This window comes from Marmota flaviventris, chromosome 3 (genome assembly GCF_047511675.1).
Source record: "Marmota flaviventris isolate mMarFla1 chromosome 3, mMarFla1.hap1, whole genome shotgun sequence".
Taxonomy (NCBI): domain Eukaryota; kingdom Metazoa; phylum Chordata; class Mammalia; order Rodentia; family Sciuridae; genus Marmota; species Marmota flaviventris.
Window position 1 is genome coordinate 72,493,461 of NC_092500.1, and position 13,750 is coordinate 72,507,210.

Consider the following 13,750-nt stretch of genomic DNA (forward strand, 5'->3'; position numbering starts at 1 on the left):
GTTCAAGAACTACCGTAAAGTTATAGTTAGTATATATTTCAAAATTTATGTTTATTCTCTTGAATGGAAGAGAACAACTGTCTTTAAATCTCTGAAAAATCTGGAATTTGGAAGAAAGTGGGTAAAAATAAAAAACTAAAACTAGTTGAGTTCTTATTGTTTACCAGGTACTATGTGAGATACTTAAAATTTGTTAATTCTCACAGATTCCTGCAAAATACTCTCATTTAGAAATTTGAGCCCTAGAGTAGTAGTAAAATTTTAAAATTAAAAGTCTTCAAATATTTATTTTCAAATGATATTTTTTGGGGGTGAGGGGAAATGTAGATGTTTTGATATTGAGTTTTTTTTAAAGGCCTCAGGAATCTAACATATACTACATTTTCTTTTACATAGAGTCAAATACAGAAGAATTAAAGTTGTAACTTATTTTTCACTAAGCTGTTACTTTATCATTTACTTTGAGGATTTTAATATGGTATTTTCTTTTAGTTTCCATTAAAATAAATGATCCTAACACTTTTGTTACTGGATCTCTAATTATGATTTTCTTTTACTTTATGGTAAATTTAGGAGGTAGTTTATTTATTTATTTATTTATTTTTAAAGAGAGAGAGAGAGAGAATTTTTTAATATTTATTTTTTAGTTTTTGGCGGACACAACATCTTTGTTTGTATGTGGTGCTGAGGATCGAACCTGGGCCGCACACATGCTAGGCGAGCACGTTACCGCTTGAGCCACATCCCCAGCCCTAGGAGGTAGTTTATAATCAATATCACTGCTTTTGCAGATCCATGCCTCATTTTGCCAAGCAGAGTAGGCACTTTGCTTTCTTCATGCCTTTGTACAACTTTGCCAAATTGATTTTTGCTTTCCTAGATTGTGAGGCTCATTGGTCCAGAAATGCAGACTTATTTATTCATTTAAACACATACATACTGGTTGAGCATCCCTAATCCAAAAATTCTAAATCTGAAATGCCCCAAGTTTTTGAATATAGATGTCATACCCCAAATGGAAAAGTTCACATCCAATCTCATATGTGTCCTAGTCAAAACACAAGTGCACTAAAAATAATGTAAAAGGGATTACCTTCATGCTATGTATATAAAGTGCATATGCAACAAATGAAGTTTTGTTTAGGCTTGGGTCCCATCCCCAATTTATCTTATTGTATATGTGCCAGTATTCCACAACCTGAAAATATACAAGATCTGAAGCACTTCTATTTCCAAGCATTTCAGATATGGGATTCTCGACTTATATTTTCAGTGTCCAGTTCAGGATCTGCAACAATAATGGCTGTGCCAAAATAAATGCTTATTGAATATTGAATGAATGCATGGATAAGTCAGTTAACAGTGAAAGTAGGGACATGCAAATCTCATTACACATAGGAATATAATTCCTAAAACCCTAAATTCATAATAAAAAATATTAATAAGCCTTTAAACATTTACCGTGCAGGAGGAAAGATTTTCTTAATATTTCATTATAAAATATACATTGCTTCCTGATCTGATTTAGACTCTAGATAAACTTCAAGTTTAAATTCAGAAAAAGAAAGGAATTATTTTGAGTATATACCCTATGGCCCTGCAGGGATTTTAATTTCTTGTGCAAACTTCAGAACCCTTTGTTCAAAAATTTAAAGTATGCATTATATTCACAAAATAGGAAACTTCAGTACATTATACAGCATTTTATGCACATTATTCATACATTCCACCACTATATCAAAAAGGACTTTTTGGAAACTCATTATGAATAACATTTAGCAACAAAAAGTCCCTTTAGAAAAATATCTCGTCAAGAAAGAAAAATGTCTCATGTAAATTTTAATATTTATACTCCAGTTCGTTTCTCCCATTGTTCATCAATGAATAAAATTTAACCTTTCTTCAAAAGTAAATGTTGCCATTTTTTTGTGCTTAGAGGAAAAACAATGACTAGAACTTACTTTGTAAGGATGTTTGGTAACCATTTCCAGCTTTGACTTTGAAACTAGGAAATAGATAGGATCAACTTATGATATGCATTATACTGAATTGGTCTGGGTGATCATATGCTTACGCTTGATTGCCTGCCTTTGGTTTCTCTGCAGAGACAATGCCGGCGTCTATGGTGCACAAGTGCAGAAGGAATTCACAAGGGCTGTCGCACTCAACACATGCCACTGGCAGATGGAACAAACTGTGGTCCTGGGATGGTAGGTTTTCTCAAAGGGTGAGTCTTGTATCAAGAGTTTATCCAAGGATGTGATTGCTCTGCATTTCAGTACTCTGTTCATTACTTGCTGTCAATTTTTGTTTAGCTGGTTGAATTAATGTTATTGCCATGTTTTTTGGATGTACACATTGTCGGCTGAATTGAATGTTCAATTTTACCCTTTTTTCAGCATGTAGCAGATGAATATTAAAGTTAGATTTAATCATCATATAATTACACACACACACACATATAATAGTATTTTTATTAAAATTAATACAGACGTCAAGAACCTAACCTTTCAGCAAATCCCCCATATTTAAAGATGTTTCCATTACATACATTTTATACCCATAAAATTCAGTCAAGTATAATTGAATGTGTTAAGTGGTGTCTTCAAATCTTTGTGGTTTTACATGTATTAAAATACATTATGCCCCTAAAATAACTGCCTACCAAACTACTTGTTTACTATTCTAACATAACTCATGAAGTCATCTAAATCTGTCAATACAGTGTTGAATGATAAGTTTCAACATGATAAGGAAATGTTAGGTGGGGCTGATGTCAAATTGTGCTTTATGCTCCAAGATAAAGTCATGTTCTTTCAGATTTAGCAAAGAGTGTTGTCTATATTAGGTTTTGGTGTGGTAGTCTTTTCTGACTCCCTCATATAGACAAAACATTTCCTTGGCAATGAGTTGGTTAATGTTGCCCCTTTCTTACATTTACCTTGGACAAAGATTGAACGCTTTTCAAAACTAAAGTCCATTCAGTAGCTAAAAGTGCATCTTTCCCACCTGTTGCTTTATGGAAATGCTTATACCAGCTATTGTTTTTCTTTGGAATCACTTTTCCACCAAAAGGCATGTGTTTCCTATGACTGTTGCTCACATCACAAATAACTGATTACTAAAGTTTTATGTGGAACTTCAGTAATTTATGTAGTAGCTGAAGTACTCATGGAAATGATGTAACACTCTAATTCTCATTTTATAATTTTAGGATCAAAGTTTTAATGGAATTTTTCAGTTTAACTAGCACTGAATCTTAAAATTTGATTTTTAATTGGTATGGTATTTTTATTTAGGGGGTAAGAATTATTTTAAATAACTTTATATTTTTTCCTCTCATTTCCTCTGTAAGTGACTTTTTGAGGGAAATGGTTGTATTTGTGAGAGTTACTGACTCTGAGGTTGAGCAGAGACAAAGACCTTTTAGAAGTGAGGATGTTGGGCTATTGATTATTGGACCACTAAATAAGAAATGTTCTCCAAGATGTTCACCTGATTCAATCTGGGATTGGACCTTATTCTGTTCCTTAGCAAACTTTCAGTTTACTGTATGTCATGAATCTTTAGGACTAATGTCGTGTGGCCAAAATGGGGATCTACTATTTATAGGTAATTTATTGGGTAGCCTAATTCAATTTGAGCATAAACATTATTTTTTGAAACAGAGGCATATGAGTACAATGCATAGATCTTATGTTTATGGTCTGATAGGTTTTAACAAATACAAATGCCAACATCCCAATCAAAATTAGAACTCCCTTAAAATTAGAACACTCCTATCACTCTGAAAAGTTCAGTCTCCCCTGTTTCTGGATCATTTCCTGTCTCTCCAAAGAAACCTCTTGTTTTGATTTCTATCTCTACAGATTAATTTGCGTGTTCTTGATCTTAGTGTAAGTGGAAACAGTGTAGATTTTGCGGGGAGGGTGGATCAGGCTTCTTTTGTTCAACATAATGTTTTGAGCTTCATCCGCATTCTTGGGTGCATCAGCACTTGTTCCTTTATATGGAAGTGAAATTCAGCTGTCCAAATGCACATAATTTACCTACCCTCCTGTCTATAAGATTTGGATCCTTTCTGGCTTGGGGCTGTTATGAACAAAGCTTCTATGAGCATCTCTGTGCAAGTCTCCTTGTAGACATGTTTGTGTTTCTCTTGGGATAGACTTGCGGGTCATAGGATAAGCATGTGTTTAACTTCATAAGAAAGTGCCAAACCATTTTCCAAAGTATGTGCAACACTGCACTTATCTCAATGTAGAAAGTTTCAGTTGCTCTGCATTTCTTTCTAGATTTTGATATTGATAATCTTTTAAAAAAATTAGCCAATTTAATTAAGTACAAAATGAAACCTCATTGTGACTTTAATTGCATTACCCTGATTATTATGTATCTTGAGCATCATTCTATTTGCTTACTAGCCATTTGAATAGCCATTTGGATATTTCCCGTATGAGATCGAAAGGTGGGCATGGTTGGGATTCTAGGTCAAAGTGATGAGATAATGAGATGTATTTTAAAGCCAGTGAAGATTAAAAAACAGAGATGGCAGTTAGGTTGCAACATGTGGGGCATGACAGATATACATTCTCTTTATATATTTATTAAAAATAGTGAACCCTATATGTTATCTCTATTCAGTATTAAATGAACCTCTAATTGGTGGGACATTATAAATAAATAAATTGTGTCATAACATTTTCCTTTAGTTCCTTTATTTTGTGACTGTCTAAAAAATGAGTCTGTGTTACTTTTGGTAGTAAAGCAATTTGTGTGAAGCCATTGTGAATCCATCTGAATATGAGTTAATTGTACTACATGATGAATAGTATAACCTATCTTTTTATGCTATATTCTCTCTTTATATGTAATTATGTATGTATGTGTATTTGTATGTATGTGTGTATATGTTTGTATATATGTTATCTATAGATATTTATAGATATCTATATCGAGAGAGAGAGAGAGAGAGAGAGAGAGAGAGAGAACACACATGAGAACATGAGGATTATTTTAATTGTTTCTGGGAGATTCCCACAAAATGCACTTGTACATAATACAGTCTATTCTGATACTTTGTTTTTGTTTACCTCTAACAGCCTTATGCTATTAGGTAATTTGTTCTAATGGAAGGCACAAAGCAATTTTTTTTCTGCTGATAAAATTAAGAATAGGATTATTTCATTCAACAAAGATTTTTCAAGGGTGTTCTCAGTGCTAAAGATATATAAGCAAATAAAACAGATGCTCTCCCTGCTTTCCCAGAGTTTACATTCCAGGAACAAATTAGAAATATTATGAATAATTAATATATAATAGTGCCATGAAACTAATCAATGCCATAGACAAGAGAAGCAGAGCAGGAAGAAGACGGAAGTTTTCTAGTAGGAGAAGATAGATTGCAATGCAAAATCTAGTGGTCAAGGAAGAGCTTCATGAAGTTTGCCAAATGAGCTCTCTTAAAGAAGGTAAGGGGATTAGCTGTGAGGATATCTGGGATAATCAAGTTTCAAACAAAGAACAGCTCAACTGCTAATTCTAGAGAAACCTGGAGTGTTCAGTGCAGATCACAGAGCACCTTACCATTGGAGTAAAGTGAAGAGAGTGAGACTTGGAGGAACTAACTGGCAAAATATTATATAGAGCCTTGAAGACACTGTAAGAACTTAGTGTTTACATAAAGTAAAGTAATTGAAGGATTTGAGGAGAGTCATCATCTGATTTGACTTAATTAATTTAAGAACTGGTTTTAAAAAGGATCATTCTGGCAACCATGTTGAGGCTAAACAGTAGAGAAGAGGAATGGAAGCAGGGTATCTATTGCAGTGACAGAGGTGATAGACACTGGTAGCTCAAGCCAGAGTGGGAGCAGCAAGGTTGAAGAAAGTTCAATTCTTGATGTATTTAAAAGTAACCAGAGCATTTGCTAATGTTTCTGATGTGGACAATTTGATGAGGAAGAAGAGGCAGGATGACTAGCTTTCTCACTGAACAACTTAGATCAATTCAGGAGAAGCAGGTTTTGATGGGGGAGAGGCAGGATTTTGATTTCCAGATTCCTTTTGAAATGTTTTTTAGAAAATCAATTAAACACGAGCAAGCAGCTTGTGTACAGATGCTATTGGTTCCAATATTAAGAGAACACAAAGACAAATTAAAAATAGCAGAAGATACTTGTGATGGATTCATTATTAAAGAAGAAAGAAAACCAAGCATATTCCAAGACTAAGGATGGTCCTGGACACCAAGAGGAAAGGAAGTATATCAAATAGGAAGAGTGATTAACTGAGTCACATATTGCTGGTAAATCAAAGAAGACAGAGAATGAAAACTGACCCTTGGTTATAGCAGTGCAAAGACATCCATGACCTAAACCTGAGCAGGTTCATGCAGAAATAGGCCATGAAGGCCTATTTCATGAAGGCCATGAAAGCCTGGCTGGGGTGATGTTATGAGAACATAGGCAGAGAGCGTTAGTCAATAATAAGACTGGAGAAAAGTACTGGAGCTGGTGAAGGAAGTGAGAGCTAAGAAAGATTTCGTTGTTGCCATTGTTTTGAAGTGTGTATGTTAATGGGAATGATCTAATGAAGTACTTCTCAAACTATCTGTAGTAAAAGATTGTATTCTTTTGTTCAAAATTTCTGGTTATTTATTAACTGGTACTTTTATATAAAATAAAAATTATTATAACTAGAAAGATAAAATGAAAAAGAGAAAATAGAAGTGTATTCCAAATTTCTCTGTGGAAAACAGTATGGCCTTTCTTGAAGAAATTAGAAATAGAGTCATTTTATAATCCAGGAATTCTACTTGTGGGACTAAATTCCCAAGAATTGAAAGCAGGATCTTGAAGGGATATTTGTACATCTATATTCATCACAGTATTATTAACAACAGCCAGAAGGTAGAAATAGCCCAAGAGTGCATGGATGGGGAGATGGGTAAATGAAATGCTATATATACATATGGTATGATTTGAATGTGTATTCCTCCAGAATTCATGTTGAAATTTAATTGCCAATGTAATAATATCGAGAATTAGAGCCTTGTACAAATGGGCTAATATATGGAAATTTACAAAGGAATGATATTCCATTCTAATAGTCCTTTAAAATGAAGGATGTTCTGATACATGCAACAACATGGTTCTTAGCAACATTATGCCAAGTGAAGTGAGCCTGTCGAGAAAGACATTCTATGTGATTCTCATTATAAGACGTGTCCAAAATAGTCAAATTCATAACAGTAAAAAGTAGAATGGTAACTACCAGGAGGCAAAAGGAGGGATAAATGGGAGTTGTCAATGGGTGTGGGGATTTACAAGATGAAAAAGTTCTGGAGAATGCTTGTACAACATGGTGAATATACTTAATACTGCTGAACTGTACACATAAAAATGGTTGTGATAGTAATTTTATGTGTATTTTAACACATTTAAAAAATAAATGCAAGCCAATTTTCAAATTATTTACTTCAATAAACAAACTTATTCTATTAGAATCTTATAAAAGTTTCAAAAGCGGGGCTGGGTAAATAGCTCAGTGGTAGAGCACTTGCATACCATGTGCAAGATTTAGGTTTGGTCTCCAGCATCATGTGCCTAAAAAAATGTTTCTAAACTCTCAGTTCTGTGCTTACCAAACTGGTAAAGACTGATTTCGGTGCATGGACACCTTGATTAGCTGTCACCAACCAATGATGATATAAGACAGATGGCAGGGAGAATTGCTAGAGTAATGTTTTAAGTAGTGAGAAGAGATGGGGATAAGGGCACAGGTGGAGGGATTGACTTCTTTTAGTATCATAGAGTTTTCATGTGCACAAATAGATGACAAAGAAGAGTATCTGGGTACAGATGCTGTTGGTTGGATAGAAGGAGTAGGAGGGAATTGTGGTCAGATTCTTCTCTAAGTTTCTGTTTTATCAATGAAAGTAAGAAGCAAGGTCATCTGAGAAGATGAATGAGATGTAGAAAGTTATCTAAAAGAGTGGGAAAGAGGATTGATATCTTGGAATAAAATAATGAAACCGTGAACATATGCAGTATTAAACTAATATTTGTTACTTCTTTTTAAAAAACATCATTTTCCATTTTACTATGTTTTTTTTTTTTTCCAGTGAGCCTCTAAGTCTCAAAGGGAAGAGATTCTTTTTGCATTCCACAGATATTATGGTTACTCAGTAGACAGGAAATATTCATAAGTTGTTGTCAAATGTAATCCTATTTCTGAATTAATAGTGGTTTACTTTAAATTGTATATTGTCCTTCTATTAATCTTGATAATATTATTATAATAACTGTGATGTTCCAACTAGATATACATGAGTCATTTCTCTCTGTGTGTCTTATTTTTGTAGCACTGCCGCCATGGGCTGTGTGTAAACAAAGAAATGGAGACACGACCTGTAGATGGTGAATGGGGACCATGGGGACCTTACAGTTCTTGTTCAAGAACATGTGGAGGTGGAATCAAAAGCACAGCCAGGCTCTGTAATCATCCTGAGTATGTCTTTTTTATGTCACTGTAAATTAAGATTAACTCAAGGCACCAGAAAGTAAACACCAGTTTCATTCACTTCTAAAACTGGAGGTCAGTCTGTAAGTTTCTGAGATTCAGAAAACTTCTGGAATATTTTAACCATATTGCTATATATCTTTGTAGATTCAGACTTTTAAAAACATAAATAGATAAAATTTTATAATCGGAACTGATACAGAATCATTTTCTTCTTTTTTTAAATTTGTTTTCTGATTTGATATCAGTTAGGAAATATTTTTGAATATGAATGACAGTTACACTGGCATTTTCACATTTACTGTATTTCTAATGAAAAGTCCTGAATCCTTTCACTTAGTTTTGGCTCTTTTGGAGAAAATTTATAGTTTGGTTGGCAGTTTTTATTGTCTTATATAATTTTATGTGTCACATTTTCATTCTCTGCTCATGTTATAGATGCATCATTGTATTTAGCTGAATAAGTAAACATATCCCCCCCCTCATTGAAATATATAAAAGAGCTTAGAGAGCTCATAAAGATTTTTTAAAGGAAAGTTTCTGTTGTATGTATGATATATAATTTGGCAATCAATGTGACATTCTTTCAATGTCTTATTAAAAGCATTTTAATGCAGAAATGTGACATACTCTAAATAAAATCTAAATTCATTTGAACTTTAGAATAGTTACATTATACTAAAAATATTTATATTCTAAAATTCTGAAGAGTTTTTATTTTCCAGCATTAAGTTGAAATAGAGAGGGATATAGATTGATACCATGAAACTCCTTGAACTGAGTGAGAAGAAGTATATACATGATGGAGATGCACATATACTTCCTTTTGAACATGCTGTCTTCCTTTTTTATTGTCTTTGGCTATTACATGTCTTTTTTTTCCCTCAGAAAGTAAAACATCCATTTTGATGTTTTACAAAAAAAGTTCATTATGAGGGTCTGGGGTTGTGGCTCAGTGGTAGAGCACTTGCCTAGCATGCGTGAGGCACTGGGTTCGATCCTCAGCACCACATTAAAAACAAAACAAAACAAAAAAACTAAATAAACAAAATAAAGGTATTGTGTCCATTTACAACTAAAAAAAAAGTCTATCAGTTTTTTTTTAAATTAATTTGTTTATTCTAATTCGTTTATATGCATCATTAGTTTTTTGTTAGTTCTGCCTTCCAGGCCTCAGCATCCATGTGAAGGTAGATATTTTTATAGTTATTAGCCAGAGAATTGCTTAAAAATCCCCTTTACATACTTCCATTTAAAAACTTATGTTAGTGGAACATCAGTGGTTTTCCTGATCCTGGAAAAGAATGGAACAATTATAGAAGTAAATGGCAGAAATAATGTTGTACTGATGTGCTTTAAAATGTAATGAATTTGACTAGGCCAAGAAACGGAGGAAAGTACTGTGTGGGCCGCAGGATGAAATTTCGATCATGTAACACTGATTCATGTCCAAAAGGCAAGCAAGACTTTCGAGAGAAGCAGTGCTCTGATTTTGATGGTAAACATTTCAACATCAATGGTCTTTCCCCTAATGTGAGGTGGCTTCCAAAGTACAGTGGGAGTAAGTATTTATAATGTCATTAGTGTAAATTTTTTTGAGACCTTAGAACACATGGCTTTATTATTGTACACCCCCAAATTGACTTTTTAAAATTTTTACAGTTGCCATAAAAGATCGTTGTAAGCTCTATTGTCGGGTTGCTGGAACCACTAACTTCTACCAGTTGAAGGATAGGGTTGCTGATGGTACCCCTTGTGGAACTGAAACCAATGACATCTGTGTTCAAGGCCTGTGTCGGGTAAGTAAACTAGAAGTTTCTATACATGTATAGTGATTTAATAACAATAGTTTTTTTTCTATTTCTCTAACCAAATATTTCTTTTGCTGCTTCATGGTACATTCTTATGAATTCCAATAAAGTAATTTTTATATTATGCTATCTATAGGAATATGATTAATTTGTTACTAGGCAATTCTCTGTCATTTAATAATGACTCATAAAGCACTAAGTTTGCTGATTCTGGTTAGCTTGTGCTATTCAGAATCAGGATAAAGATGATGTGAGCTTCCTAAAATGGTAGAACATACATTCATACAGGTTGTAAACTACTTTTGCTACTTCGATTGTGACCTTCTATGGTGACATTTAGTCAACATCTTTGTTAAACCCTCTCTCTAGCCGTCTGGCTCTCATTTCTTACATACATTCAAGGAGTGTCTTAATTGTACTAATTGTGTTTTGAAGCAAGCTGGCTGTGATCATGTGTTAAACTCCAAGGCCAAGAGAGACAAATGTGGAGTGTGTGGTGGAGATAACTCTTCATGCAGGACAATGGCAGGTGTCTTCAACAGTGCCCATTATGGTAAGCTGTGTATTTGCTTCAAGTTTTCCCTTTTACTTGATCTAGTAGTGAGTATATAATGAAGGTATAATAGTAACACTTGGTTATTGTTTTGTGTACTCCATACTCTTAGTTCAAAATGATTGTGAAAGAAATACTTCCTAAATATGAGAAAATTACATCTTATACCAAATGCACTTTTAAATCCATGAATTCACCATCCAAGACAAATCTAATTTTTAAAGATAAATTAGGTGCATTATGAGAGAAAAAGTAAATTCAGTGTTATTTGACCACAATTTGTGAATAGTCCCCCAATGAATGAAGTGCTTTTAGTGTTGTTCCTGTAATCTAAAATGTATATACTTATGACTATTTTTCAGGAAACCTGCTCTAAATTATTATCATTGAAACACTATTTTTGGTCTGACCTGGTCAGTCTGTTGTTTTTGTTATCAATATTGAAAATGTTGATTGAAGGAGAAGGATGAAACCATTAACATAATATTTAATCATAATTATCATCACATTTGGTTTCCCAAGCAGTATCTGAATGATAGATATAATTGATATTGGGCCATGATTTCATTTTTACTCAAAATTGTTATGAGAATATCTCAAATATTTTCCATTCTACAATTTTCTGGACAAACATTTTTTTTTCTTTTTTATGAAATAAAAGCAGAACATTAAAACTCGCCTTGCACAGTAAAAGTGTATTATTTACTACTATGCTTTTCAGCATTAAATTGTGTTCATAAGTGTTTAAACGTGTGTTGGGTTATTATGAATTACTTCAATTATAGAGGTATAACTTAAAACTCAAAAATTTACATTTTTATTTATACAGTAAGTGTAGTACATTTTATACTTTCCCATGTTAGTGGTACTTATGATCATTAGTTATTAGATGATTTGACATACTATTTTTCTGTTTTTTTTTTATTCATTGTTTCACAAAAGCTATACAATTTGTTCTCCTTCTATTATCAATGACACATACTTAGCATAATCTGTTGAAAAGTATATTTTTTAAGGAGAAAAGCCACATATTTCAAATTAGTATTAAATAGTTAACCTGCAAAAACTGTACTGTGAATTAATCAGTTTGTAAAAAATGGAGAAAAGTGAAGTCATTTGCAGTGGTTTGAATAGCACTGACGACGTTTCTGCCCCCTGGTGGTCACCTTCATCTTGTTGCCTTTGAAATGTTTCAAGCTTGCTTTCTTGAAAAACTGCACTAGCAGACATAAATAGTGAAGTAGTGAACAGGGATATTTTATAGTGAAGAGAAGATGAGTTGAATTTATTCTTGAATATTTATAATCTACAACTAATATGTATGTATGGTTTATGCAGACTCTTTAAATCATCTATCACATTATATTTAAAATGGGATGCCTTAAAGAGATAGAAAAAGGCTGTTGCAAGACCATTCAAAGGAATCTGATATCAGGATCACAAATTTAAGCTTTTATAAAACTGCTACTTCCTAAATTTTTCCCAAGTTTTAAAATTTTAGTGCATGAGAAAAATTACAATTTCTCTCATTTATTAAGTAGGGGAAAATACTAATAAGAAAGGACAAGTGAAAACTTAGATTAATGTAACTAGAATATAATCATTTGTATACTTACCCTGAGAGTATTTGGACAACTGTGTAATATGAATTTTTCTGTATCAAGAAAACATTTTTTTCTTGTTTAATGTATGTTTGGTATAGTATTCTCTTTTTTTCTTCTTTATTGAATTTGGTCTTGTACAATAGAGGTATTACTTTCATTTACTTCCAGTAAACATTTAATTTTTCTCATAGCTAGTTTATTAATAGGCTTTTAAAAATCAATGCAGAATTTGGCAGGAGGTAGATATAGGGAATCCAGATTGTTGGGGGCAAATAAATATAGGGATTCCAGGTTTTACTACAAACTAAAACCTTATGAAAGAGATTGAGCTTTTTCTTCATTATTATTATTTCTTAGCAATGAAATTTGCTGCTTACTATCTGTTAACATTATCACACCAAAGACCAATTTTATTGATATCTTTCAGATTTGTGAATAGCATTTGAAATTTCATATTTTTCCCAGGAGAAAATCTAAATGCATTAGTCACACTTAAAAATGAATACCCCAATTGAGCATTTAAGGGGCTCAATTAATATACTAATTTTATTCTATCCTATGTTAAGAATTCTATGCTGGACATGGTGGTGCATGCCGGTAATTCCAGTGTCTGGGGAGATTGAGGCAAGAAGATTTCAGGCCAGCCTCAGCAACTTAGACCCTGCCTCAAAGAATAAAAAGGACTGAAGATGTAACTCAGCGTAGAGCATCCCTGTGTTCATTTCCTAGTACTGAAAATAATAATAATGATAATAAAAGAAGTTTAGAAATAAAAAATTAGGAAGAGTTATACTTTAAGAATCTGAAACTCTATATGCTTCTAGATAACAGCTGCTTTTCTCCAGTCCTCAGTAACTTATTAAGGTATTGGTTCAAAAGGAATGACCAGTTTCATTTTTTAAAGGTAAAATGAAATTAAGACTGACTATATCATACATTTAGTAGTAATGTCCTCTAGGACATCTGCTTTTGTGAAATTTAACATTTATAAAATTATATTTCAGGTTACAATGTCATTGTAAAGATTCCCACAGGAGCAACAAACATTGAAATTCTTCAGCACAGCTATTCCGGAAAACCAGAAGATGACAATTACCTTGGTAAACATTTTTAGTAAGCAGCAGCCAATATGTGGTTTGTGTGCAATTTCATGGAGGTCTGTGGTTGATGTGAATTCCTGGAAGGCAACAAGAATCCCTGGAGCAAACATGTAGTTTCAGTTCTTATGTAGCTTAGGTCATCTGACTCGCTGTGCATATG

The 13,750-nt window shown here is 33.1% G+C and overlaps 1 protein-coding gene across 1 annotated transcript in view; it reads left to right on the forward strand.

The window, feature by feature from the left end:
* Adamts20 (ADAM metallopeptidase with thrombospondin type 1 motif 20) overlaps nucleotides 1-13,750 on the forward strand; it is a 153,269-nt gene that overhangs the window by 51,428 nt on the left and 88,091 nt on the right. The window contains exons 11-16 of the mRNA XM_027934237.3: nucleotides 2,106-2,210; nucleotides 8,365-8,510; nucleotides 9,902-10,083; nucleotides 10,185-10,321; nucleotides 10,769-10,886; nucleotides 13,495-13,590. Of these exons, the coding sequence (XP_027790038.3) occupies nucleotides 2,106-2,210; nucleotides 8,365-8,510; nucleotides 9,902-10,083; nucleotides 10,185-10,321; nucleotides 10,769-10,886; nucleotides 13,495-13,590 (784 nt within the window). The remainder of the gene's footprint in view (nucleotides 1-2,105; nucleotides 2,211-8,364; nucleotides 8,511-9,901; nucleotides 10,084-10,184; nucleotides 10,322-10,768; nucleotides 10,887-13,494; nucleotides 13,591-13,750) is intronic.